Here is a 27,557-nt window from a genome sequence, read left to right as displayed (position 1 = left end):
TGGGCAGATATGAGCTCAGAGAACACTTGGTGTTTAGAGGAGAGTTGCCTGGGACCAGGGGGCCTCAAAGAGATTCAGCAGACAGGTCTTCACATCAGTGAAGTTGTTGGGCATTATGCTCTCCTGGCTAAGGGGCACCCACCTCCATCCTAAAGACTCCTGGCCCAGGCTAGAGACTCAGCTTCTGCCTCCTAGGAAGAGGGCCAGTGGCTATTGGGCATGAATAGAGGGGACCAAGTTCTGCACAGGGCAATGAATACTGGCGGGGTGTGTGTGTGTGTGTGTGTGTGTGTGTGTGTGTGAGAAAGAGAGAGAGAGAGAGAGAGAGGAGAAATGGAATGGCAGACAAACAAAGTGAAAGAAAGACTGAGTAACAAGGCAGATAGAAGAAGAGACAGAAAACTTCAATCCTTAGGATTAGGGAGAGGAGAGAGTGACCTCTAACCCTAACCTAACCCGAGCCCTCACTCTACCTCAAAGAAGTGAATAACTGGAAAGAGAATCAGACTGAACAGATGGGAGAAGAAAGGAGCCAAAGGCTCCTGTTGGTGACTTCAGCTCCTTATCACGTGGGCCCTGGGCTGACCAGGAAGCCAAAGTGGAACCAGGATGGGGTTGGCTATGGACCCGGGACCTGGGAGGTGCAGCTCCAGGTGTTCTGAGGAAGGCCTCATAGCCTGTGGCTCATTAACCAACACCAGAGAATTAAACTGGTCACCCCTGTGGGGACTAGAGAACTGGCCACAGGATTCTCAGTTTTGACAAAGGCATCTTGAAATTAAAAACTCAGCAGTTTGAAGCCTGCACACCAAAGAGAAGCCAGTGAAGAATGCAGAAGTTCAGACAATGTAAATACTTTCAGAAGGCACTTTTCTTTTTTCTTCTTCTTCTTTTTTTTTAGTTGCTCTACTGAAGCCTTAAGGGAGGGGCCTGACCTTAGCCATCCAGACTGACAGGCACCCAGACCTCTTTACTCCGTGGCTTTAATCAGAGGGATTGGGAAGCACGTGTTCTTGCTGCTGCCTGAGTGAGCTGTTTGTTTCCTAGTTATAGTCCTGGGAATTTCCCTCCATTTTCACTACCAGGGATGAAGTAACCTCTGCATTACAACAGTTCTTAATAATCACCCTCAGATGCAGAGGCTCCTGGCAAGATGCTCTTTTCCCTCCAGAATTAGTTATATCCTGTTCTGGGTAATGTTCTGGACTCCTTGCAAAGTGATTAACTTATATTAATTTGTGGGACAGGCTCAGACCATAGCCTACCCAGCACACAACATGGGCAACCCTCCTTTTCCTACAAATTATAGAGCCATCTGCCTGCTGGATACCTCCTGGGGATTCTATCCCAACTTCTTCCCAGTAAATGGCAGCTTGGAGTTTACAATCAAATAGAATGTCTGAAGAGAGACAGGCTCGAAGTGCCCCCTCTGTATTAGGGACCATTGCTGTTGTCGCTGTCACTCGACTGATGGAATGGTTAAGAACCGTTTAGGAATATCTGTAACATTTATTGATGTACTGTCAAGCTTTGATTCTACTTTCAGGAGACATCTCTCGCCCAAGTTGGAAAAGCTCGGTATTGATTCCAGGCTGTTAATGGCTCCCTGGAGCTCTTATCACAGAACACCTCCTAGAATCAGATTGGCAGGAATGGGCTACTAATAAGGAAATTTCTAATCCCAAACGACATGAAGCAGAGCTGAACCTTAGTTCCCTCCTTTTTAACTTGACCTAATTTGGAACAACTCTTGGACAACCAGGGCCTGGGGGCTTCTACCAGGATAACAGCAAAATGAGTTGATGACATGGTCCTATCCTCACAATCAAGGAGACATTTGTCTAACCTCTGAACTTGATGGCCGAATACTGCCAAGGACTGTTCAGTATTAGCCAATCTGGCAGACCAATAGACAATGCAAAACACCTCCTTCCAACATGCTGATTCACTTACCTTCCTAAAGAGGCATTTCTGGAGCAATATGAACGGCAGGGAGTATGGTAGAGCAAAAAATTTGGAATCAGAGGGACATGAATTCGAAACTCAGTTAAGTACCTTACTGTGTGTTTGGGGCAGTTACTTGAGCTCTCTTAAGCTATCTGTAAAAAAAAAAAAAAAAAAAGATTAACAGTAGCAACAGCATCTAAAGGACAGGGTTATTATGAAGAAAAAAATGCATGGAGACAGGAATCTCAAGTCTGATCAAATTAATAAGAATTTAATAATCACATCCTGGCAGGGCCCTTGCTGCCAAGTCTGCCCTGAACCATGGTTGTAAGAGTTGAATAAAGATTCTCATGATGGAAAAAATTGGGCCCCCATACCTTCTATCCCCATTGTTTTCATGGTGTACCCACCTTGTACCATTGAGGCTTCCACCAGGGACGGGCTGGAGCATCAGTGCTGAGCCAAAGTCCCTTTCTGAGGAAAGTCTTAACACAGCGCACCTCTGTGCATAAGGCACCAAGATGAGTGACTCTGTTTCATCTTCATTAAAATGGCAACCTTGCCACCTACACACCTGTGCTACATTTCCTTTAAAACGACACCGCACTCCCAAAATGATTCATGATGCCTGGCATTCACTCCCTGTAAAACCATCTCCCCTTGAGGGTGGGCTGGCTCTAGTGACTCACTTCTAGCAAACAGAATATGGCAAAAGTGAGGGGATACCACATCTGAGATTAGGATACAAAAAGACTGTAGCTTCTGTCTTCTCACTTGCTCTCTCTAGTGAAGGTCAGCTGCTATGTTTGAGCTGCCCTATGTAGAGGCCCAATGTTAAGGAACTGAGGGGTGGCCTCCAGCCAACAGCCCAGGAGAAACTGAATCCTGAAGAAAGCAATGCAAGTGCTCTGACAGTGGAACCTCCCCGTGGAGCCTTCAGATAAGACTGCAGCCCCAGCCAACAACTTCATCATAACATCATGAGAGACCTTGAATCAGAGGCATCCAGCTAAGTTGCACCTAGATCCCTGACCCACAGAAACCTAGATCCCTAGCCCACAGAAGTGCTGTTTTTGTAAGGTGTTAAGTTTGGGGGTAATTTATTACATAGCAAGAGAGATAGACAACTAATTCAATAAATATCTCTTATCTAGGATCTGCATGACAGTCAGTCATTGTGAGGACTGAATGCTGTAGAGGACTCAAAGCCCTTAGCACACAGTAAGGCTTGGCAAAGAGCAGGAATTATTATGTTATGATCCAGTTCATGTCAGAAACCTGTTTCAAGCTGAATCACCAGAGAGCTACAAACCTGAACTGTTTTTTAACTCCACGCAGAAATGTGTTCATGTTAAACTTTCATCGTTTAAAATGGGTTGAAGAGGGCTTCCCTGGTGGCGCAGTGGTTGGGAGTCCGCCTGCTGATGCAGGGAACGCGGGTTCGTGCCCTGGTCCAGGAAGATCCCACGTGCTGCGGAGCGGCAGGCCACTGAGCCTGCGCGTCCGGAGCCTGTGCTCCGCAATGGGAGAGGCCACAACAGGGAGAGGCCTGTGTACTGCAAAAAAAAAAAAAAAAAAAAGGGTTGAAGATAAGAAGAAGCTACCATATGAAAGAATATTTCTGTATCTTTAAACTCCTACTGAAGGCACCACCCAATACATCGTCCACTGGCCCTCAAAAAGGTATTATGATTGATGATCTTCATAATAACTTCTTGAAGGGTGATAATCCAAAGTTTTCCTGATTCAGGCATGCTTTCTTTTATGACATAATGCGAGTCATACCTAATTGGGATTTCCTTTTTTGACTGGATCCAGGGAAGCTCAGACTCAAGTTTTATGTACATATACAGTGGCTGTTCTTGACCTAAACAGTTTGATTTAACTTTATTCCTCTATCTCTCCTTATTCAGTACTTGTTCTCTTAACCTAGTTATAAAATGAAAGAAATGAGACAGGCATTTCTACTAGAAATCAGTTCTAAGGATATAACACAAAATGCAGACCAAGTCTAAGGCACATAAATTGCAAATAGGCTAAAAGTTCACCAATAAGGGTTAAGAATTACAAAACATCCATTTGGTGGAACATTATGCAGCCATCTAGAGTGATGTGGTAGAGTGGTTTTCAAAATGTGGCCCCGGAACCCAAAGCATCCACACCACTTGGGAACCTGTTAGAAAGGCAGATTCTCAGGCCTCACTCCCAATATTCTGGGAATGGCTCCCAGCAATGTACATTTTAGCAAGCCCTGCATGTGATTCTGGTGTACCTAGAAGTTTGGGAACCAGTAATGTAGAAGAATCAGAATGATATGTTAAGTGAAATGAAGGATTCATAGTTATATATTCAGCATAATCACAGCTACGTAAAATATATGTGGACAAAAAAGATTGGAAAGAGGTGCATTAAAATGTCTGCAGGGGTTACTTCTGAACAACACAGAACATTTAAAAATATCCCTAACTGAGTGTATTCTTTCACAATCATAACTCTCCATCCGGAATGCCATAGATAGAGATGAATGGATGGATGGATGGATGATTGACTGAGTTGGCAGACAGGCAGAAGCTGTAGCACGTGGCTGTGCTGGGCAGGCAGCCCAGTGAAGGGTGCTTTCTGCAGGCACTGGATAGGGCATGAGGTCACACTGGGGCCACCTACCTTGGGCACGGGGTGGCCATGCACATGGGTGGAGGTCACGCACTGGCGCACGGCATCTGCGGTCACGACGCTGCTGAGGTGCTGCACCTCATGGACGGTGAGGGTGTAGGGCAGTAGCTCGCGGTCCTAGTAGCGGATGGCCCGGGAGGTGCCCAGCACCGCATCCAGCTCCCGCTGCACCCTCTCTGCAGGCGGCTCTGCGTGGGTCCCGGGAAGGGCTGCAGCCCGACCTCCCCACCACGCCCCACCGTCCTCGTCCCCACCCAGAGACAGTCGCCAAGGTTCATCGCCCCTAGGTTGCCCTACCCCACTCAGCGACCCCTGGTCCCAACAGTGGCAGTCCCTCTCTGAGGCAGAGCTTGTGAACAAGATTTTGCAGGATTTGCTCCTCCGAGGGGAACTTGAGGGAAGGGCTAGGACCCAGATTTCAGCACCCACTATGTGCCAAGTGTTCTATATACAAAGAGTCCTATGGGGTACGAACTGTTGTCTCCACTTTACAGACAAGAAAACTGAGGCTGTGACAGGACAGGTACTTTTCTGAAGGCCACAAAACTAGTGGAACCAGGATCTGAACTTAGGTCATGGCCAGTTTGTCCCTGAGAGAACTCTAGCCGCCTTTTCTTCGTTTGTGATCTTGGTGGACATTGACACAGGGCCTGGCACTTAGTAGGTGCTGGATCATTACTGAATGGGTGAAATAATGTTGCCTCATTTCACACTGTTCCTAAGTGGTTGAATTACTTACCCAGGATCACTCAGTCAGTAGCAGGGTGGGACTAGAAGTCCCCACCCCCCAGCCCCTCCATCTGATTCAAAGCCATGAACACCTCCTACACCACAGCAGTGAGAGCAGGACCCATCCCTGGGGCCGCAGACCAAAGACAGTGATGGGGACAGGTTCCTTCAGCCCAGAAGCCCACAGCAGGGGTAATGGGCATGGGGCAGTCAGCAGGGTGTAACCACGGCCCCCTTACCCTGGATGGCTCCATGCTGGACCACACAGATGAGTGCCCAGCACAGGGTAGTGGCCGTGGTGTTGGTGCCTCCCAGAAACAGGTCGACCACTACCTGGATCAGGTTTTCTTCATTGAATGTGGAGACAGGGTTGTCCGTGGCCTGGTGGGTGGGGGATGAGTGGTGGGGAGAGCAGCTCCGAGTCTGAAGCTCTCCTCTCACAGAGCCCTGGCATCTCCCTGACTGAGGCCTGGCCTGTCCCTAAACTTGTGGGACCAGAGCTCCTCTGGGGTCAGAAGGGCCTGAGTCCCAGGACTGCACTGACTTTTGAGGGGGAAACTGCCCTGACATCAGCCAGGTCCCCTGCTTCCCACCCTACCCATGTCTGCAGGAGCCAGCGCCGGCCTGGGAAAAGATAAGGAGGGAAAAACCCAAACGGCTGCTGCTTCAGCGTGCTCTGAAAAACTGAGGCCAGAAGGAGGAACTGAGGCCGTGGCCTTGAACTGAGATGCAGCCGGGAAGACAGCCCCCTCCGTCCCTCCCCCCCTCCGTCTGCAGCCGTTTCAGGCCCACCTTAGTGATCTGGGCCAGGTAGCACTGATGAGCTCCTTGGGGGCCTCAGGTGTCCTGAGTTTGTGTCTGCTGATCTCCCGGCAGATATAGCCTCGCACAGCCTTCTGGTACCTAAACATCTCCTGGTGGGGGCCTGGGAGGTGGCGGAAGGCCCAGGGGAACAGATCATACAGCTGTGGGGGAAGAGGCCTGCCCAGGGGCTGCTCAGGTGCTGACCCTGAGCCAGGGCAGCTCAGAATGGTGCTGGGGGCACCAAAGTGGTCTGGAACCTCTGACATGGGCATCCCAGGACCGCTCGTCATCTGGAAACTCTCCACACTCCCAAAGTAATCTAGACAGTAATGAAGGCAGTAGTAGCAGAGACTGGACCCAGGGCTCAGCTAGGATGTTGCAGGCCCAGACAGCTGTATTTAAGGGGGTCTAACCTGTCTCTTACTCCCTGCCCACACTTCCATGCTCAACCACAATAAAGGAACTTTGATGCTGTGAATCGTCATTTTGCTGAGCAGAGGCTGTCTGAGGAACCCAGAATCAGGCCCCATGGCCTTCCTCCTGCCTGCCTGACACCCTCCCTGCTATGCCCTGGCTGAGGTCCCTGCCTGCCCTGGGCCCCCAGCTGTCCAATGGTCGGCACACCTGCCTCCCCAAGGGCCAGCTTACCCTGCGCCAAATGGTGCTGACAAAGGCCAGGCCAAAGTCGATGGCTTGAATCAGTTCCCGGAAGAAGGGATCCTCCAAGAGGAAGTGGTGGCCAAACACAAGGGCCCCAATGACTCTGGCCGTGGACGTGACAATGTGTACCCGAGGGTCGAAGGGTCTACCTGAGAGCAGAGGGGCAGGGCTCAGGGCGAGGAGGCGAAAAGAGCACTGCCCTGAGTGTTCAGCCAGTCTGTATAAGGTCACTCATTGCATCACTCATTCATTCCCAGTCTTCAGTCATTCACTCAGCAAATGCTTACGGAGCAACTTCTATGAGCCAGGCTTGGTGACAGGCGCTGGGTTTGCAGGGAGAGGTGTGGGACACAGACCCATTTAAACACACTAGAACGTGGGACAGGTATGTTCCAGCTGGGAACAAAGGATGCAGGGACCATCTGTGCCTGGGATTTGGGGAGGGCTTCTTAGGCAGGTGATGTCAGCCAGGTCTGAAAGGAGCAGTGGTTTCTCACAGGGAGGGAAGAGGAGTGGATTAGGACATTCCAGAGGGGGAACAGCATGTGCAAAGGGTCTGTGGTGTAAAAGGCCCGAGATGTTGAGGGAGGACATTTCCCCACCTGTAGAGAAGGGCTTCAGGCTTCTCAATGGACTGGACGTTCCTGGGCCTCTGTCTGCCCACTTGCCCACCTTACAGAAACTCCTGATTTATTGATGTAGCACAAATCCCCTACTGGACCCGCAAAGGGTCCACCCCTTTATACATACACACACACACACACACACACACACACAAACACACACACCCGAGGGCTCAGCCTCCTTGCAGGAGTGTGCATGTTTGTTGTGGAGGGATTAGGGTGGTCCTGCCCCAGCCGCTCCTTACCCTGCTCCTGGTGGAAGGCCTCTGCCAGCTCTGCCGCCTCTCCCTGCAACTGCAGCTCCAGTGCCAGCTTGCCTAGGCCTAGCTCCTGAAGCGTTGCCAGGCAGAAGCATCTCTGCTGCCTCCACGTGTGCCCATTGCTGCAGATGACCCCTGGGTCCGGGTTGAGGGACAGTCAGCAGCCCGTCCCAGCCTCCCAGGCCAGGGCCACCTGGCTCTCACTCAGGCAGGGAGAGCAGACCCCTGGGCAGCCTTCCCAATCAGCTCGGGGCTGGTGCTCTGACCGAGGGGCATTTGGCGGTCATGTGGTCCGTGGGCCTGGTGCCATCAAGGTGGGCTCAGCTATGTCCTCCTCCCAAGCTGCCAATCTGATTTTGCCTTTAAGAGTCCCCACTGGACTCTTAAATGGAGGAGGAGATAAAGAAGGGAAGGGAGGCCGGAGCCTGGAGGGGGGGAGGTGGGGGGAAGGGCATTTGCTGAGCCAGGCGCTGTCCTGGGCACTCTTGGCTGTGGGGCTCACTTAATCTCCCCCACATCCCGAGGAGGCGAGAGCAGTCACTATCCCCATCTAACAGATGGGCACACTGAGGGACGGAGAGTGAGGCTGCCTCGCCCGGTCACACAGCTGGCAGGGGCACAGCTGAGACTTGACTCAGGTCTTTTTGACCCTCCAGAGCTGGTTCCTTCCCATGCTGCCCCCTCCCCTTGCACAGCGGTGTTTGAGGAGACCCGAGTCCTCCTGGCAGATTCCTCCCTGTTAACAGTTCTGGGCCACCCCAGGGGACTCCTGAGTGCAGTCACCATCCAGCCACCCCGTTCCCAGCAGAGAGGGCAGCCTTGCCTCGTTCTCCAAACACGTCCCGGAAGAGCGGGGTGAGGGGCCGGCCTGAGAACTGCTCCGAGTTGGAGACCAGGGCTTCCTTCACCATCCAGAAGCCGCTCAGCACCACCACGGGCGTCGGGCCCACCCACACGGTGAACACGTTGCCGTGAGCCTGGGCCAGCTGCGGAGAGACAGGGTCCCAGGGCTGCAGAGAAAGCTCAGATGGCCCCATTCCCGGGCACCTTCCCCTTGGCATGAATCTCCACCTTCTCGCACCCAACACTTACCTCAGGTGCACCTTCTCAGAGCACCCGCCCACCCTGTTTGTCGGACAAGCCAAACCCTGGGTTCCCACAGCCAGCACTAGTGCCAGCTGGGGTCATATCACAGGCTCCCTGAGCACCTAGAATAGTCAGGGCCCAGCATTTACACATACGGCATCTGGTTTGGACCCCAAGGATCCTGGGAGGTGGGTATGCTCTACCCATTTTACAGATGATAGTCAATTATAACTATACCTTCTTCAGGGCTCAGGGTCCAGTGTGGCCTTTACGTATATTACCTGAGTGCACTTTCAGTATAAGTGTGCGAGGTAGGTATCATAATCTCTAGTTCATGAAAATGGAGGCCAGGGAATTCCCTGGCGGTCCAGTGGTTAGGACTTGACGCTCTCACTGCCAGGGGCGTGGGTTCAATCCCTGGTCGGGGAATGAAGATCCCATAGGCTTCACGGTGTGGCCAAAAAAAGAAAAAGAAACAAAGAAAGAAAATGGAGGCCAAAAAAGAAAGCAAAAGACCAGGGCTTCATACCCAGGTCTCCCGACTCTCAGTGCAGTGCTTTTCCTACTACATGAGGAGCCTGGGGATCATGGTCATCTAGAATCTTCAACCAGAATTTTATAAAATACTTAGTCAACATTGATGAGAACTGAGCATTGTCATGGGGAGGGGAATTGTCTCCTCCAATTCTCAGCAATAAGTCAGCTCTGGCCTGGATTTCAAACCCCCCACTCAGGGCAACAAAACCCTCCCACTGGTGGGATCCACCCACCCTAGAAGGGGGCTTGGTGTAGCAGTGCTACCTGAGTGTGCCCTCGGGGGTCCCATTCTCCCCAGTTTCCATCCCAAGTGGCTTTTCAGAAAATTCCTTCCAGCCACAAACACTGCTCTCCTGGAGCAGAGTCCTGTTAAAGAGTTTTCTCCACCTCATTACATTGGCAGTGGAGCTCTGCCACAGAATCCTCTTGGGTGACCTCTGTGCAAAGTTTTTTTTTTCTTTTCTTTTAAATATTTATTTATTTATTTATTTAGTTGCTCCAGGTCTCAGTTGTGGCACGTGAACTCTTAGTTGCGGCATGTGGGATCTAGTTCCCTGACCAGGGATGGAACCCACACCATCTGCACTGGGAGCATGGAGCCTTAGCCACTGGACCACCAGGGATGTCCCTGTGCAAAGTTTTTACATTCAATGTTTGCAATCCCCCAACAACCCTGCATTTGACAGATGAGGAAACTGAGTCTTGAGGTCATAGAGCAAGTGAGTGGCAGGTGCAGGATTCACCTCCCCACGCGTGTCTGAGCCCAGTTCCTTGCTTCTAGTGTCCCTGGGCTGAGAGGGAGGGTCCGTGTGCCCACCTCTCCGGAGGGCCTCCAACTCAGGACAGATTCCCTACCTGGAGAAGTGTCTCTGGGTGCAGCTGAAAGCTTAGTTGCCATAGGTTTCCAAGGATGGGGAAGGGGAAAGGACCAGGAGGAAGGTGGCTCCTTTCCCAGTAGATGGTGCCAAGTTTCAGGAGCAGGAAGGAGACAGCCAGCAAAGCCAGCCCGCTGAGCAGGGAGAACATCTTGGGCCTGCATGTCCCTCACCCCTTTGCCTCCAGTCCTGGGCTGCCAGCGCGCTCCAGCCTTCTCTTTAGCTCTGTCCGGCCCCCCTCCTCTCCAGCGCTGTCTGACCTCTACTGTTATCCCAGCACAATCAGGCAGTGTCATGTTGGGAGGCAATCCCAGGAGTCTTCTCACAATGGAGTAAATCCACTTGGTCACGCTAGTCACACCCAGGCCTGGCTACTCAGCAGGGCCACAGGGCCCCGGCCTGGGACAGGTTGGGACAGCTTCATTCCCAGAGCAGCCTCACCTCTGGCCCACGGAGCTCAACCCCAGTCAAGGTCCTCTCGGCCTCTTCCTGCGAGTCTCAGCTGACCGCCTGGGTCAGCTCGGCGAGGGACGGGGCAGCCACTGGCAGCGGCGGTGTCTCCCCTCGGGATACGCTATTCTGGCTCAGCATGATGCAGACTGGGCTCATCTTTCCTGCTCCCCTCTGCCCAGGTGCTAAACAGTCTCTCTGGAGGCCTCTCCAGCCTCCCAGTCGCCCCCATCCCTGCTCCAGCCTCTGGTCAGCTTGAACTCTTCACCTGCCCGGGATCCTAGTGTTTGTCAGTTGTCACATTCTGTAGCCTTTGCTTTTATCTCAGCTGTCCTGGAGCCAGATTGCTGAGTCGAAATCCTAGTTCTCCCCTTACTAGGTGAGGACCTTGGGAAAGTTATTCAGCCTCCCCCTGCCTTGGTTTTCTCATTTGTACAATGGTGATGATAATTGTAGGCACTGCCTCAGAGAATTGTTGTACCAGGTGTGGCGGGAGATAAATGGTTCACTCAAGTTGAGTAAATTGAAGATAGTTTAAGAGAGACTTACAAAGGTGTGTGGGCAGGAGTTAGTGGAACCACAAGGCACGGTGCAGTGCTCCAGGGTAGCCACGCGGGGGAGCCCTGCCCACTCAAGGCTGAGAGAGGAGAGGGGCATCGATTAACCAGTGTGGAGTTTCAGTTCAGATAGATGGAAAAGCTCTGGAGATGGATGAGGGTGATGGCTACACAACAATGTGAACGCACTTAATGCCACTCAACTGTACACTTAAAAATGATTAAAATGTGGGAAATTCCCTGGCGGTCCAGTGGTTAGGACTCTTTGCTTGCACTGCAGGGGGCCCAGGTTGGATCCCTGGTCGGGGAACTAAGATCCTGCAAGCTGCATGGTGTGGCCAAAAAAAAAAAAAAAAAGATTATAATGGTAAGCTTTATATTGTGTATATTTTACCACAATTTTTAAAAAAGCCAAGGGACAGAGACATCAGTAGAGGAGCCTGGAGCCCTTAGTTTGGTGGATACCCACCAGTGACTCTTGGTGGATCATTGACAAGAGCTCTGGCCTTCAGTAGTGAGATGCAGCTGGTTCATGGCAATCCTGCAGAAAATAAATACCTCATCCTCACTCTGCTCTACCCTCTGATGTCTGTAATGTAATGTGCCTCCCATTGGTCAAATCCAGTTAGAAGCTGGAGGGCAAGAAATCCCGTAGAAAATGTAAAATGGTGCAGCTGCTTGGGAAACCATCTAGCAGCTCCTCAAATGGTTAATCATAGAATTAGCACGTGATCCAGCGGTTCCACTCCTAGGTGTATACCCAAGAGAAATGAAAACACATGTTCACACCACAATGTGTACACAAGTGTTCATAGCAGCATCACTCATAACGGCCAAAAATGATGAATGGTCCATCAACTGAGGAATAGTTCTCAGACTTCACTCTGCATGTGGAAACCCTGCACTAATCTCTCCATCCACACAGTCAGTCCTTCTCCATCTCTATGCCTTTGCTCATGTAGTTCCCTCTGCCTGGAGGCCCTTCCCCCATGTCTCCTCCTCTAGAAGTTCCATCTATCTTCAAGGCCTGTCTCACCTGGATGTGATGACAAGGATGCTCCCCTCACAGGCCTGTTGGGAGGATGAGCTGAGACAATGTGAGATGAAAGTGCTTGTGGATAATGTACACGCTGGTACAAATACTGTTACTGCTGCGATTTCCACAAAGCTGCTGGCTTCCGCTTTTTATAAGTTGCCTTCCCCTCTCCAACATGTCATGTTCCTTCTTCCTCAAATTGTTGCTTAAGAGCCTACATTTCTCGAAATGCTTCTCTAGCCAACCTCACCGGTCTCTATCCACTACCTCCAAACACCCCAACCCTCTCCCACAGTGGTCCTTGCCTTGGCTCTGTTAACTACGTGGGTGTCCACTCCATCTCTTCCACAATATGACAAGGTCCTAAGGGCCTTTCTTTGGGTTTCTCCAACAGTGTCACCCGATTGCTCAGAGTCCCAAGGTGCCATTAGGTAACGTGGACTTACTAACAGAAGGACCTGGTGGCCCCCCAGGCCAGTCCCACGGCTCACTTTCCTCTGTGTGAGCACACCAGTGTCCACTGCATGAGAGCTCTTTCATGGTGGTCCTTCCACACACATTTAGACTTTTGCTTTACCCCCTTCTCTCCCCCACTGCAGTGTGGGGACCTTGGAATATCTCACATGTAACCTAGTACACCGTTGCAGCCTTCGAGTTAACTCAGATGGTTTTGGTGGTTTGGGCACATGAGGATGGTGTTCTGGGGACGGCTGGGGTGGGTGGTGCTAGCAGGCATGAGGGTTTTAGTAGAGGCTTTTGCACAAATGCAGGGAATTGGGCAGTGGCTGTGATGGTGACTCTGGTTTGGGAGATTGTCGTAGGATAGAAAGATGGGTCGGTCATCTGTCTTGTGACCCACTGACCACATTTCATTCGGGTCCAGCTACATTCTGGGTGTCTTGGCTAGGTAGGAATGTTTCTCAGAGCCTCCTCAAAATCAGATATAGCATTTGAAGCCTTTTCTTTAAGACACAGAAATTTATTCCCCTAATGGGAGACTTGCCTGGTCAACATTCCTAAGTGTGTTGAACTTTGACAAATTTCCTCCCCTCCTTCTGGCTCCTGAGGGTGGGATGTGGCTCCTGGAAGAGAGACACACACAGCACACAGAGCCAGACTGCAATCAGATTCTAGGGATGGCAGGTCCAGGACCTGGAATGAAGGCCCCAGGGCACTAATCCCCTCCTCATTGCTTGGCCAAGGCCCTCAGTGTTACACTGTGAGGTGTGGGCTCCCCAACAAGATGGTGGAGGTAGGCCACATGGTTCCCACTTAGAGGGAAGTCCCCATGCAGTGTCTGATCCTGTGGTAGCCCACCCTCAAGTCATACCTTCAGAGATGGTCCCCTTATGATTCCAGCCACCATCACCATCCAGGCCATGGGGCTCCCTGTTTCCTTTTTAGAATTCTAAGCCAAGGGCAGACAAAGCTCAGACCCCTATCTCTTATTCCTCTAGGAACAACTCAAATCAACTAAAGATGTCTTGGCTGAGCACCTGCCCCGTGTGAGGTATTTGCCCATCGAATTCCTAAACCACTGCTTTCTATGACACTGTGATGGATGTTACTATAAGCAGGTAAGGTAGGGGATCCCCGGAGAAAGAAAACCAAGCAAGCCTGGCTTTCTGGACATAAAAGAAGCCATTTTTGGCCTAAGTCATTTTGTGATCTATGCCTGGCCACAATGCTGGCCCTTGATAGTTAAAAACTAACGATCCTAAGGGAACAAAAGAATGCAGAAACAAACAACTGTTATCAGGCAAGAGAAGTAAAAATAGCAAAGGTAATATGGGTTTTCAAGACTCCCAGTTCTGTTACCACGGTAAACATTAGCCTGAAGGGCTCAACCACCAGATCAACTGGAACCTAAGGGATGATGATGTTGACCTTTTCTGACCCTCGGGACTTCAATCAACTAAAGCTTGGACTCTGTAGACCGCCCAGGCCCCTTTATGAATATACATCTACACTTAGCTTAAAACACCCCCAGTTTTGCTGTTTGGGGAGAAACTGCTTTGGAAAGATCCCAGTGTTCTCTTTACCTGCTGCGAGTAATAAATCCTTCTCCTCTCCTGCTCTTTGGCTTGGGTGCATCTTTTGGCTCGACACCCACCAGGAGGCGAACCCAGTTTTTGCGTACCATTATTGCTTCTGTCTTACAGATGAAGAAAGCAAGGGTGAACTGATTTGCTCAAGAAAGTGGTAGGGCTACAATTCTAACCCAGGTCTTCTGTCTCCAAGTTCAGTTTTCTCTTTCCACAGCTGCCTCTCAGCTGGGACAAGCCAACATACTCAAAAGGGAGTTTACTAAAGGCCAAGAGAAAAACAAATGTGAGAAACCCTGAGCCAGTCATGCTTCCAGAGATCCTGATGCAGCTGTAAAGGCCTCCTTCACAGGGCCCAGGCTGGTCCCAGGTCTGGCTTTGCACCCTGTCTGATGCTGCACCCAGGAGCCCCTTCTTCAGAACTGAGATGCCTTTTCCACTCCTCCTTTCTCTCCTCTCCCCCATCCAGGGGGACCCCCTTCTGTGGCCCCTGGAGAAACAGTGGCTACGGATAGCATATCACAGCCTCAACCAAGGGGCCTGTGCCCCAGGCAGGAGGTATTCTCCAAAATAGACTGCTCCCTGCAATGTGATGGATTCCAGATAAAAGGCTGCTTCCTCCCACCTCTAGATCTACCCAAACCTGGGCCTAATCCATGCTCACTTCCACTCCACACCCACTCCAGCAAGGTTTGGGCTCTCTGTAGCCCCACCCCTACCTCTCCCTCCACTCTGAAGGGGAGGAGACAAAAATAAGGAGGTACGGAGACCACTAGAGATAAAAGAAATAAGAAGAGGTGAGGGAGGAGAGGTCCCTAAAGTTATCTCCGTACACATGAACAAAGAGAGGGACTTGTACTTCCTACATTTGTGCTGAATTTGCACAATGCGCCTTACGCCTCCTGGGAGTGAGTGGGAAAAAATACAGGTGGCCTCCGGACAGCTAGATGAAGTCCCCAAAGAACTGGAGCTATTTCTGGGGAAGATCGGGAGACCCACAGGTCCCTAACTGAAGGAGGGTCAGACTCAGAGACCATAATACCCAGGCAACCGGGACAACGGCCGGCCCTAAAGGACATGTCATGCTTTGCACATTATAACATTAATTGTGCCTCTTTCATTCTCCAAAGTATCCCAGTTTGACCACTCCCCATGAACACCCTACAGCCTCCGACTCCGAAAGTCTCCAGGCTTTGCAGGCAGGGAAATGATGACGTGATGTCTCGCTGTAATGAGATCTCGGCATTGAGAATTCTGCTAAGCGCTCCAGTTCCCACAGGGAGTGGCTTGCTTTCAACCTCAATTTGAGAGGGGGAGTGGGGCCACAAAAGACACTCCCACGCGCCACTGCTGTGCCCCAGGAGTAGGATCCCAGGGCTCAGGAGGAGGCTTGGTGTCTGAAGAGCGCGGCGGAGGGTAGCCAACACCCTCCCCATGCACACGGGCACACCCACACCCAACACCTCCTGCCTTCACGGAGCTCCGGAGTAGCTGAATTATTCATCAAACCAGAACGATGTTTTCATTAGACTCAGCCTATTCCTCTTATGCAAACAAGATTTATGGAAGTTTTTTGTTAAAAATATTAACTATATTTTAAACAGTCAAAAGGAAAGACCCAAAATCTTATGGAGGACACTGGAAATAGACGGAGACAAATGTATTTACAGTGCCTGAGCTTAAGAATAAGAGTGGCGACACCATGTGTTCCAGAATCCCCATTGAGAAGCAGAGAATTTTCCCAGTAGCAAATTCTGAAAGGGATTTACTGTGTGGACTATCATCTAGTAGACAAAGTTGTCAACAGAGATTTTCTGGAAGATGAGCAGCAGCTTTCCTCATGGGTCCATTTCTGAGAGTGGCTCTAGTACTGACCAAGGACAAAGAATTGAAACCAGAGGAGTGACGGTCTCTCTGTAAGTACAAAATGGCTCGCCTAGTGTGGCGTGACTTACAGGGAGAATCCGATCACACCTAGGAATGGGTAGTATCACGTCTCTTAGTCAAACACTGTTTTGCTTATCTAACTATGAATGCCAGAGGTTGTATCACATGGTGGGTGGCCAGGACCGAGCACCTACAATCTTGACCAGCTGCCAGGCTCCCAAAGGAAATATCCACCAAGGATGCTCTAAGCAAAAACCCTTCCACTGATTGCTTCAAGGCTTTGCCCTCTGTGAGGCAGCTTGGTGGGTTAGTCTGGACAGTCTGGTGCAGAGGGCTTCTGTGGCTGATCTCAGGGAGGTCCAAGGCCAAAGGCCTTTTTGGCCTTTTAGCACCAGCCCCGGGCTCACATCCTTATATTAGACCTTCAGACCTTTCCACACTCAAGGTGAGAACACATGACCCCAAGGTAAAGAACACCGCCGACAGGAGCAAAGGGTGTCTGTACAACCCAGGCCAGAACCGGTCCAGGCACCTCCCCAGTTATGAGAGAGCCTGGCTGCTCTCGGCATGCTGGCTGCATAGAACAAGAGCAGAGAATCACGGAGGAGGAAGGAGGGAGAGAAAAAGAGACAGCTACAGAGAGCACATTGTTTCAGTCTCTCTTCTTTTTCAGCCGTGAGCTCCATGTGTCTGTTTTTGTCTCCAGTGGCCAGCAGAGTGCCCAGCACTTAATGGATGCTCCATAAATATTTTGGGGGGAAAGGAAAAAATCCAGAGGAAGCTAGAGTCCAGGTATCGGGAAGCTGGGAGGGAAGAGATAGTTGGGTCAATAACGTGGGAAGGAGAAGTGAGAGCTTGGAGGGAAGGCCTCTCTCATAGGCCCATGGGGATGAGGTAGGGGAGGACCCCAAGCGGGCCTGTTGACACATTTTCTGTCATCAGTGGACAGAATGGCCCCAGGACCACAGCCCACTAGATTCTTTGTCAACGACACAAAAGGTTGGTCAGGACAGTGTCCCTCAGCCCCTAGAACTGTTCTGGGCAAGGTGAGTGTCTTGGCCCCAGCAACCGTGTGCCCACACTCCTCCCTGGCTGGCACTGGGCCAGTGATGGGTGGGTGATGGGGCTCCTCTTCGGGAAGGCGGCTGTGCCATAGCTGCAGGAGACCAATTCCAAGCTCTGACAGCTCTCACTCAGGCAGCAGCTGGCTTGGTCTTCCTACGCTGAGTCCACAAGAGGGGGTGGGTGGGAGTGTGCCGGAGCCCACACCAGAGACAGCAGCAGGATAGGGAGAAGATCCCAGGAAAAGAGGTGACCCCCTGCCTCCAAACAGACACCATCTCCCTCGTGGGAGCTAGGAGGCATGGACGCAGTTCTGGAGCTATGCTCCAAATGAGGTTACCAGGACCCAGGTTTTTCAGGACATATTTGTTGATCCACGTTAATCAGAACTGGAGCTGGAAGAAATCTTAGAGACCATCTGGTCCAGCACATTCATTTATTCCTGAAGCAACTGAGGCTGAGGTCATCAGATGCAAGAGAACCACTAGAAGTCTAGAATCAGACTGTCTGGGTTTGAATTCTATGTAATTTACCACATACTGGATGTGTGACCCGAGAGAACTTAATCTTCATGGACCTGTTTCTTCATCAGCAAAATGTGTTTAATAACACCTACCTAGTGCAATTATTGAGAAAATTAAACAAGGTCACATTGCAGGCGCCTCCACAGTGCTTGGCACACAGGCGCTCAGATAATTTGAGTACTCTCTTTCCTAGTTGAAGGTGACAACACTGATAGGTTATAAAGCTTACTAGGTTTAAAACCTTAATTAAAATACAACAAATCAATACTTATTATGAAACAGACATGAGGATTTTATGAGACTAGTATTTTGTTTCTATACCTGTAAACAGGCTCCAACGGGTCACTAATTCCCTGCAGCAGAGGTGGCTAGATGTTCACCAAAGCTGTTTTGTCCTCAAAGCAGTTTTTGCCTCCTGGGCACACAGCTAGACATTGCCCAGCTTCCTTTGCGGCTACAGAAGTGAGTTCTAGCCAGTGGAATTTGAGTGGAAGTAATATATAATATCTTTAGGTCTGGCCCACAAAAACTTCCTGTTCAACACTGCATGCTCTTTCTTCCCTGGTTTACTAGCCCACACAGAGGATCTGGCTGAGGACTTCAAGCCTAGAGGTTGGCAGAATGACCAGAAGGAGAAAGCCTGGGTTCACGAGTGACTCTCACTCCCCCCCTCCCAGCACCACACTGCTCTGTGACAGGGTGGGGTCATTGTGATAAGCTGCTGAAAGCAGTTAGCAGATTCTGACTATCTACTTGGACTCAGGGAATTATAAGCCGTGAGAGGACAGAATGGTGATGTGGAAATTGCCTTTAAAAATCAAATTTAGGGACTTCCCTGGTGGCGCAGTGGTTAAGAATCTGCCTGACATTGCTAGGGGACATGGGTTCAAGCCCTGGTCCAGGAAGATCTCACATGTCACGGAGCAACTAAGCCTGTGCACCACAACTACTGAAGCCCACGCGCCTAGAGCCCACGAGCCACAACTACTGAGCCCATGTGCCACAACTACTGAAGCCCGCGCGCCTAGAGCCCACGCTCCGCAACAAGAGAAGCCACCGCGATGAGAAGCCCGCACACCGCAACGAAGAGTAGCCCCACTCGACACAACTAGAGAAAGCCCACATACAGCAAGGAAGACCCAACGCAGCCAAAAATAAATAAATAAATATTAAAAAAATCAAATTTAAAGACAACATGGAAAACTGAAACAACCTAAATATCCATCAAAATTGGATTGTTTAGAGACTTTCCTGGTGGCGCAGTGGATAAGATTCCATGTTCCCAATGCAGGAGGCCCGGGTTCGATCCCTGGTCAGGGAACTAGATCCCACATGCATGCTGCAACTAGTTGCATGCCACAACTAAGGAGTCTGCATGCTGCAACTAAGGAGCCCATGAGCCTCAACTAAGGAGCCTGCCTACCACAACTAAAACCCAGTGCAAGCAAATTAAAAAAAATTGGATTGTTCATATAAAAAGCACATCAATGTCATCTTCTCAGTGAGACTGGACAGCCTGTCTATAATTTTACCCTCTGGTGCCCTTCCCTGCTTTATTTATTTTTTTCCTGGACCTTATCATTATCTAATATTCCATATATCTTACTGACTGCCTGTTCTCCCAATAGGACGTAAAGTCCATGAGGGCAAGGATGTTCTCTGTTTTATTCACTACTATATTGTCAGTTTTAGAACAGTGTCTGCCTTATACTAGATGCTCAATAAATACTTTTTGAATGAAACAAATAAGTGAATCTCTACAAGACCATGCTATAAAACTATTAAAATCATGTTTCTGAAGAATATTTGACATGAGAAAATGTTCCTATTAGTTGAGATCATACAAGTTGTATATGTAAGTTATCCTAATTTTATTTTTAATGACTTTTATTTTATTTTGGCTGTGCCATGAGGCTTGTGGGATCTTAGTTCCCCAGCCAGGGACTGAACTTGGGGCCATGGCAGTGAAAGTGCCAAGCCCTAACTACTGGACCGCCAGGAAAGTCCCTGAATTATATTTTAAATGAATAATGCTGTTATGTGTTTTTAAAAAATGCCTGGAAAAATACAGATCAAATTATTAACAGTGGTTGCCTTTTTCTGTAGGGAGTGATTAAGATGCATTTCTACTCTCTACATTTTTTATGTTTAAGTGCTACTTGGATTTCTAACAAAAATGCATACATAGTATTTTTGATAATTTTTTAAAAAGGAAAAAAATACATGTTTAGAAAAAGCTATAAAGAATACAACCAGGCATGAAGAACCTAGGGGCAAGACAGGAATAAAGACGCAGACCTACTAGAGAATGGACTTGAGGACACGGGAAGGGGCAAGGGTAAGCTGGGACAAAGTGAGAGAGTGGCACGGACATATATACACTACCAAACGTAAAATAGATAGCTAGTGGGAAGCAGCCACATAGCACAGGGAGATCAGCTCAGTGCTTTGTGACCACCTAGAGGGGTGGGAAAGGGAGGGTGGGAGGGAGGGAGACGCAAGATGGAAGAGATATGGGGATATATGTATATGTATAACTGATTCACTTTGTTATAAAGCAGAAACTAACACACCACTGTAAATCAATTATACTCCAATAAAAACGTTAAAAAAAAAAAAAAGAAAGAAAGAATACAACCAGGGACTTACCTGGCGGAACAATGGTTGAGACTCCGTGCTTCCACCGCAGGGGGCGAGGGTTCGATCCCTGGTTGGGGAACTAGGAACCCGCATGCTGCATGGCACAGCCAAAAACAAACAAACAAAAAACCTGTTAAAAAAAAGAAAAGAGGGGGCTTCCCTGGTGGCGCAGTGGTTGAGAGTCCGCCTGCCGATGCAGGGGACACGGGTTCGTGCCCCGGTCCGGGGGGATCCCACATGCCGCGGAGCGGCTGGGGCCGTGAGCCATGGCCGCTGAGCCTGCGCGTCCGGACCCTGTGCTCCGCAGCGGGAGAGGCCATAGCGGTGAGAGCCTCGCGTACCGGAAAAAAAAAAAAAAGAATACAACAAGATAACACTGGCTACTTTCGGGTGATGGATGCCTCAGTAGTGTTGTGAAACTACCCCAAAATGTAATGGCTTAAAAACATTTTATTTTGCTCAGGAATTTGGGGACAGTTCTGGCTGGCCAGTTCATCTCTGATTTACGTGGCATCAGCTGGGATGTCTGGGGCTGGAGGTTTCACTTCCAAAATGGCTTCTTCACTCACATGTCTGATGTCTCAGTACTCCCTGGCCTCACTCCATCTCCATACACTCTCTCATCCTCCAGGAACCCTCCATGTGCTTTGTAAATCTCACAGTATGCTGGTCTCCAGATAGCTGCACTGCTGACATGGTGGTTGGCTTCCAAGAGGCAGGAAGTGTGAGCTGCTAGGCCACAAAAGGGCTTTGTGCAGAACTGGCACAGCACCACCATATTCTGTTGGTTAAAGTAGCCACAGAGCCCACGCAGATTCAAGGGGGTGGAGAAACAAGACTCCACCTCTTGATGGGAGAGTAGCAAGGTCACATTGCAGCAAAGCCCATGAGATGGGAGATGCTGTTGCAGCCATGCTTGTAAAACACACTGCCATGGTAGGGTTCAGGCAATTTTGGGTTTCTTCACTGTACCTATCCGCATTTTCCAAATTTTGTACAAAAAGCATGCATTATTTTTATATTAAGGAAAAAAATTTATTTAGAAAATATGTCTCGTGACCATGCAGGCAGCCATCAGTGCAAGGTAAGGTTTCTGTGTGCCCCCCACACCCCCGTGACTCATTTCCTCTCAATGCTAGGCCCTATTTCTAGGTGATCAATCAGGAAAGAGGTAGGAAAGGAGCTGTCACATCACTAAGCCACACCTCAAATGCCGACCAGGGATTGAACCCGGGCCCACGGCAGTGAAAGCGTGGAGTCCTAACCACTGGGTTGCCAGGGAATTGCCTAGGAATCAAATTCTTTTTTGTCATGACCACAAAGAAAAGTCTGCAACACTGGCTTCTATTAACAAATATTCATTGAGCATCCACGTACAAGGCATGATTCAAGAGTCAGCTAAGTAGTGTCATACTTATTAAGCACCTGCTATATGTAAAACGTAATACTTAAGCCAGGAGTTATAAGGTATACAAAATATACCTTATAATTAAAGGTATATTTAATAAGATGATTTACTGCCTTCAAGTTTATATTCATGGGCTAAAATATAAGGAAATAATCAACCATAATATGCAAACGGAAATAAACCTTAAAATAGATTTGTGAGCAAAGTGTTGGAGGAACCCAGAGGAACTTAGTTTTAAGAGAAAGGCTTTGTGGAGGACATAGTATCTGAACTGAGTTTAAGAAAAAAAAACATGGCTTTGTTCAAAAAAAACATGGCTTTGTTTGACAAGAGAGGATCAAGGGATTCCAGGCTAAGAAAATAGCAAAGACTTAAAGGTGTGAAAATATTGACTTGTTTTTGGAAATACTGAGTAGAAAAGGAGGGTTGGAGGCAAATAATGGACACCCTGACTGCCAAACTCAGGAATATAGGCCACTCTACAGGCAAATGTCCCCTGAAGATTTTTGGAGGATAAAGTATTTGATCCGCTTGCATTTTGGTTTGCGTTTTGGCAGTGGTATATACAGTGGTTTGGAGAAAGACACTGAGGCAAGGAGACTAGCTATGAGGCTGTAACTACAATATTTAAAAAAAGAAAGGAGGTGAGTCTAAATGAGGGCAGAAGGAGAGAAGGGGGTGGTAGTGGTGAGACGTAGGACCTGGAAGTGGCTAAATTTATTGGGAACGGGCAGGAGAACTGAAATAACTCAAGGCTTCTAGCCTGAAAGACTTAAGGAAGTCAGAGGGGCTATTAATTAAGGCAGGGAGCACTGATTTGCAAGAAGCTGTTTGAGGGGTCTGGGAGATGCGCCCAGCAGGCAGCGGAGACTGGTACTAAAGAGAGAGGTCAAGCCCACAGTTGAAGGTTTGTGTTGGTGGGAGTGAAAGAATCCAGGCAAGGAGAGCAAAGGGAGAGGGCAAAAGGCAGGGAAATGCCTCCTTTTAAGGGGACAAAGCAGGTTACAGGGGCGGGAGGAGACCCAAGAGATGAAAGAACAAAACTGAAGGAGGGGAAGTTAGTGTCACGTGCTGCAGTGAGCTTGACAAGGGCGACCACGTAGGGCTCCTTCTGCTGACCTTGTTACTCTTTTTTTTTTTAAATTTTTATTGGAGTATAATTGCTTTAGACTGTTGTGTTAATTTCTTGCTGTACAGCAAAGTGAATCAGTCATACGTGTGCTTATATCCACTCTTTTTAAGATTTCCTTCCCATTTAGGTCACCACAGAACATTGAGTTCCCTGTGCTATACAGTAGGTTCTCATTAGTTATCTGTTTTATACATAGAAGTGTATATATGTCAGTCCCAATCTCCCAATTCATCCCACCCACTTCTTCCCTCCTTGGTAACCATAAGTTTGTTCTCTACATCTGTGACTCTATTTCTGCTTTGCAAATAAGTTCATCTCTACCATCTTTCTAGATTCCACATATAAGCAGTATTATACGATATTTTTGTTACCCTTCTTGGAGGGTAAATCCAGTGCATCCAAAAACATGGTTGCTTACATTGGCGCCATCCAATGAACTTTCCACAATGATGGGAATGTTCTATGTCTACGCTGTCCAGTACAGTAGCCACAGGCCACGTGTGGCTACAAGAGCACTCGAAATGTGACAACTGAGGGACTGAATTTTTTTTTAATTATTTATTTTTGGCTGCGTTGGGTCTTCATTACTGCACGCAGTCTAGTTGCGGCGAGCGGGGGCTACTCTTCGTAGCGGTGTGCAGGCTTCTCATTGACGTGGCTTCTCTTGTTGCGGAGCACGGGCTCTAGGCACGCGGGCTTCAGTAGTTGTGGCATGCGGGCTTCAGTAGTTGTGGCACGCGGGCTTCAGTAGTTGTGGCACGTGGGCTTCAGTAGTTGTGGCACGCGGGCTTCAGTAGTTGTGGCACGCGGGCTCTAGAGCGCAGGCTCAGTAGCTGTGGCGCATGGGCTTAGTTGCTCCGCGGCACGTGGGATCTTCCGGGACCAGGGCTTGAACCCGTGTCCCCTGCACTGGCAGGCGGATTCTTAACCACTGCGCCACCAGGGAAGCCCTGAATTTTTAACTTAACAGCCAAACCCCTGAATTTTCAAGACACCAGTTTACAAAACGGGCTGGGTTTAAGATACGATTTCTGATGACTCAGCAGAACCAATACCAAATAGTTTAATGCCGCTTTCTTGGCCGCATTCAACATGAGATATTGAGAAACTCTAGAATGAGTACCATTTCAAATGGGCACTTAATTCTCAATGAGTTAACCTGAATGAATTGGCTGAAAGGGCCATTATATTGTTTGAATTGCTGAGAACCCTCAACAAACTTCATTTAAAATGTGTTTCACCACAACCATCCATCTTACCACATCCCTTCCCACTCCCCACCCTCTTATTAGCAGCACAGGAGCTTGGTTTGACGACCATGCCCAGGAACATAGGCTGGAGGGACTAAGGCCCGCCGCAGTGATTCCAGGCAAGCGGGGCTCCACGCCCCTTGCAACCAACCAGCTCTGCTACTGGTCCCTCCCATCTGTCACTCCACAGCTGGATATTCAGATCCGAGGCTCCGGGACTCCGAAGCCATTCAAAGACAGCTTGTTCCCCTCCCAGAGAATTATTTTATACACCAAGAGTTTTAGAAAATCCAAAATAATTTTATTCACTTTTTCAGATTTTTCCTCCACAAGGTGTTCAGCAAACATGCTAAGGCGACAGAATGTCTAGTTGGTCACGACATGCAACGCTGACCATTGGACGGATGACAGCAGCGACCACGCCCACCTGAGCTACTGGCCCCAGAGCACAAACGGGGTTTGCGGGAACACAATGAACCACACGGCACTCAGAACCTGAGGTAGGTCTCTTTACAGTACAAAAAACTTCTACACCAGTGTGAGACACTGATGAGCAAGAGCTGCTTAAAGTCGCAGACTTTGGAGAGAGGAAGAGACTCTGCAGCGACCACAGGGAGAAAGGGGAACAGACCCACAAAATCCTGAACCCTGTCACTGAACTGTGGGCTCGTGGGGCAAATGAAGGCAAATGAAGAAGTACCACCGGGAAAAGCAGCAGTGGGCTCCAGGGTTCGGACCGACGGGTTGAGGAGCCGGAGAGCGCTGTGCGGTGGCCAGCGTTAGGAACCTGAGGCAGTGGGACACTTGGAACAGACTCGATGCTTGTTGAGAAAGAGCAGAGAAAAGGAGGAAAGCAGGAAGGACACTCCCCCCTCACCGAGGAACGTCTCGGCGATTCTCATTTCCGACGGAGGGAGCGAAGAGGGGTCTGGGACTTTGCCCCACTGCTCTCCCGACAGAAACAGTGAAGTGACAACAGGACAGAAAGCAGGAGCCCTGAGAATTCACGGTGCTCTGCGTGGCCTCCAGTGGCCCCCGCTCCACCCCGCCCTGGAGTGGCTGCTGGGGAGGCGGCAGGGGGGCCACTGGAGGGCCCGCTATTCCCACACGCCTTCCTTTTGGACACCCAGAAAACCCGGCACCATGAAACAGCCAGCTGGGGAAGAACATATGCTACCCTTCCTATAGTCTAATAGTGAAACCAGATCCTAGTGCAGCAAACTGTACAAAAATGATAGAAAGGAATCTGCACTGTTCTTAGCACAGTGCTTATTTTAATATAAAATAAACGGCTTACATTTTCACTGGAAATATAGGCTATGTACAGAATTATATATAGATATAGCTACACGTATAAAGCTTCATTATAGGCCTCTGATACATATATAATAACGGTTCCCTGAACCTTTTAGAGTGCAATTAAGAACAAAAACTAAATTTTGTTTACATGAATATGGAATAAATACAATAATCAAAATATGACTCTCCCTAAAAGTGAAACACACAAGCCAATCCTGAATTGCTGTGCTAAAGATAAAATCGGGAAAGGCAAGGTTTCGGCAGGAGGACACGATGAGGGGCCCGCCCCAGGCAGGGAATGGCAATGCTCCAAAGAAAAGAGACTTGGGCAGCGGCGGGAGGAGTTAGCCCTTGACGGCGATCTTGTTCTCTGCAGCAGCAAACATGGCATAGAACCGGGAGCCGTCATTGGACAGAAGGACCGACGGGGTGTCGAACTCCACCACCTGTAAAGGAAGGAGATGGTATCAGAATGTGACTCGGGGACACATGGGGTGATTTAGAGGATCCACTGCTCAGGAACGGGGGCAAAGCCCAAAGCCCCCTGAGGATGGAATCAAGGTGGCAATTCAACTAGCCCTGTCATGCCCAAATGGGTTCTTTTTTTTTTTCGACTAACCAGGGTTTAGTTAAGAGAAAGGTTAGAGAGAAAAACCTCCAGACCTCCTTCACATAAATCTCAATTCCTTCAGCCTTGGGTATGAAGGAATCAATCAACAAGGTCCTATAAGCTGCAGAGGAAAAAATTGCAGCTCAAGTCAAAGGCATACCAGGCAAATGTCATCTTGTTGCGCAAGCTGATCTGAATCTATGGATAGAAAAGGAACAGTTCAGGATGCCTAGTTGGCTGGGGGAAAAAGGGAAGTGAGTATAAAGTCAGTATAATCAACTCAGACAATTATCCATTCCTGTGATGGACTCCTAGGCGGCCACTGGAAATCATATTTCAGTAGAAAATGAATGATATACTGGCAGAACCTGCCTCCCATGAGAGAGGACACATACTCTCCCAGCCTCCCCTGCTGCAGGGCAAAGGCATGGAACACAACTTTGGCCAAGGAGAGGAAGGGAACATCTCCTAGGGTGCTTCTAGGAAAGGTTGTCCTGACCAAGAGACAGGCATAAGGACAAAGTGTTCCTCCTTAGGACTGGCTGTGTGAGGGTATGACGTTGGGTGCTAGAGCAGACATCCTGCACCATAAGGGGAAAGGTAGACACTGGCCCTATTGAGGGATAGGCAGATTATAAGCAGATCCATATGGGAGAGGGAACAAGAGGAAAGGGCATTTTAGGTAGATGGAACTGTATGAGTAAGACACAGAGGTGAAAAAGCTTAGGGGATTCAAGATTGTTTATAGCCAACAGCACTGCAAGGAAATAGCAGGAAACGAAGAAGGCTGGGGGGCCAGATTGTTGGAAGGCTGGGACCAGCAAGAAGTTTGGCACCACTACATGACTGTAAAAAGCAGACATACAGGGACTTCCCTGGTGGTGCAGGGGTTAAGAATCCGCCTGCCAATGCAGGGGACACAGGTTCGAGCCCTGGTCCGGGAAGATCCCATATGCCACAGAGCAACGAAGCCCATGCGCCACAACTGCTGAGCCTGTGCTCTAGAGCCCGCGAGCCACAACTACTGAGCCTGCGTGCCACAACTACTGAAGCCCATGTGCCATAACTACTGAAGCCTGTGCGCCTAGAGCCCGTGCTCCACAACAAGAGAAGCCACCGCAATGAGAAGCCTGCACACAACAGCGAAGAGTAGCCCCCACTCAACACAATTAGAGAAAGCCCACACGTAGCAACAAAGACGCAACGCAGCCAAAAATAAATAAATTAATTAATTAATTAAAAAACAAACAAAGAAAGCAGACATATAGTGGCTGGTCTCAGTAGCTTTGGGAAATTCTTGTGCATGTGAGTGAATTACTAAGTACACGTGCTCTCTGACCTAAGTCAAAATGTTACTGTTTACAAGCAACAAAAGAACAGGTAGTAAAGCATAACGAGAACCCCATAAGAGTGCTCCCAGCTCAATCTCTTGACTGGGAGGGCTGCATCCCACCCAAAAGGAA

The 27,557-nt window shown here is 49.3% G+C and overlaps 2 protein-coding genes across 2 annotated transcripts in view; both read right to left on the bottom strand.

Moving 5' to 3' along the window:
- Window positions 1-6,015: 6,015 nt before the first annotated feature.
- LOC115802318 (cytochrome P450 2H2-like) lies at window positions 6,016-10,803 on the bottom strand. The gene is given in 6 exon segments (XM_089909915.1): window positions 6,016-6,167; window positions 6,170-6,263; window positions 6,802-6,962; window positions 7,682-7,831; window positions 8,520-8,682; window positions 10,702-10,803. Coding segments are annotated over 6 exon segments (822 nt in total).
- A 13,661-nt stretch (window positions 10,804-24,464) lies between these two features.
- Window positions 24,465-27,557, bottom strand: part of ABCC5 (ATP binding cassette subfamily C member 5) — an 88,856-nt gene continuing 85,763 nt past the window's right edge. Inside the window, exon 30 of the mRNA XM_022570960.3 lies at window positions 24,465-25,930. Coding sequence (XP_022426668.1) covers window positions 25,829-25,930 — 102 coding nt within the window. The 3' untranslated portion in view covers window positions 24,465-25,828. The remainder of the gene's footprint in view (window positions 25,931-27,557) is intronic.

This window comes from Delphinapterus leucas, chromosome 4, assembly GCF_059928025.1.
Source record: "Delphinapterus leucas isolate spDelLeu-1000000601 "Yukka" chromosome 4, BTC_Dleu_Yukka2, whole genome shotgun sequence".
NCBI classification, from domain to species: domain Eukaryota; kingdom Metazoa; phylum Chordata; class Mammalia; order Artiodactyla; family Monodontidae; genus Delphinapterus; species Delphinapterus leucas.
This window is presented reverse-complemented; position numbering and strand designations above follow the sequence as displayed.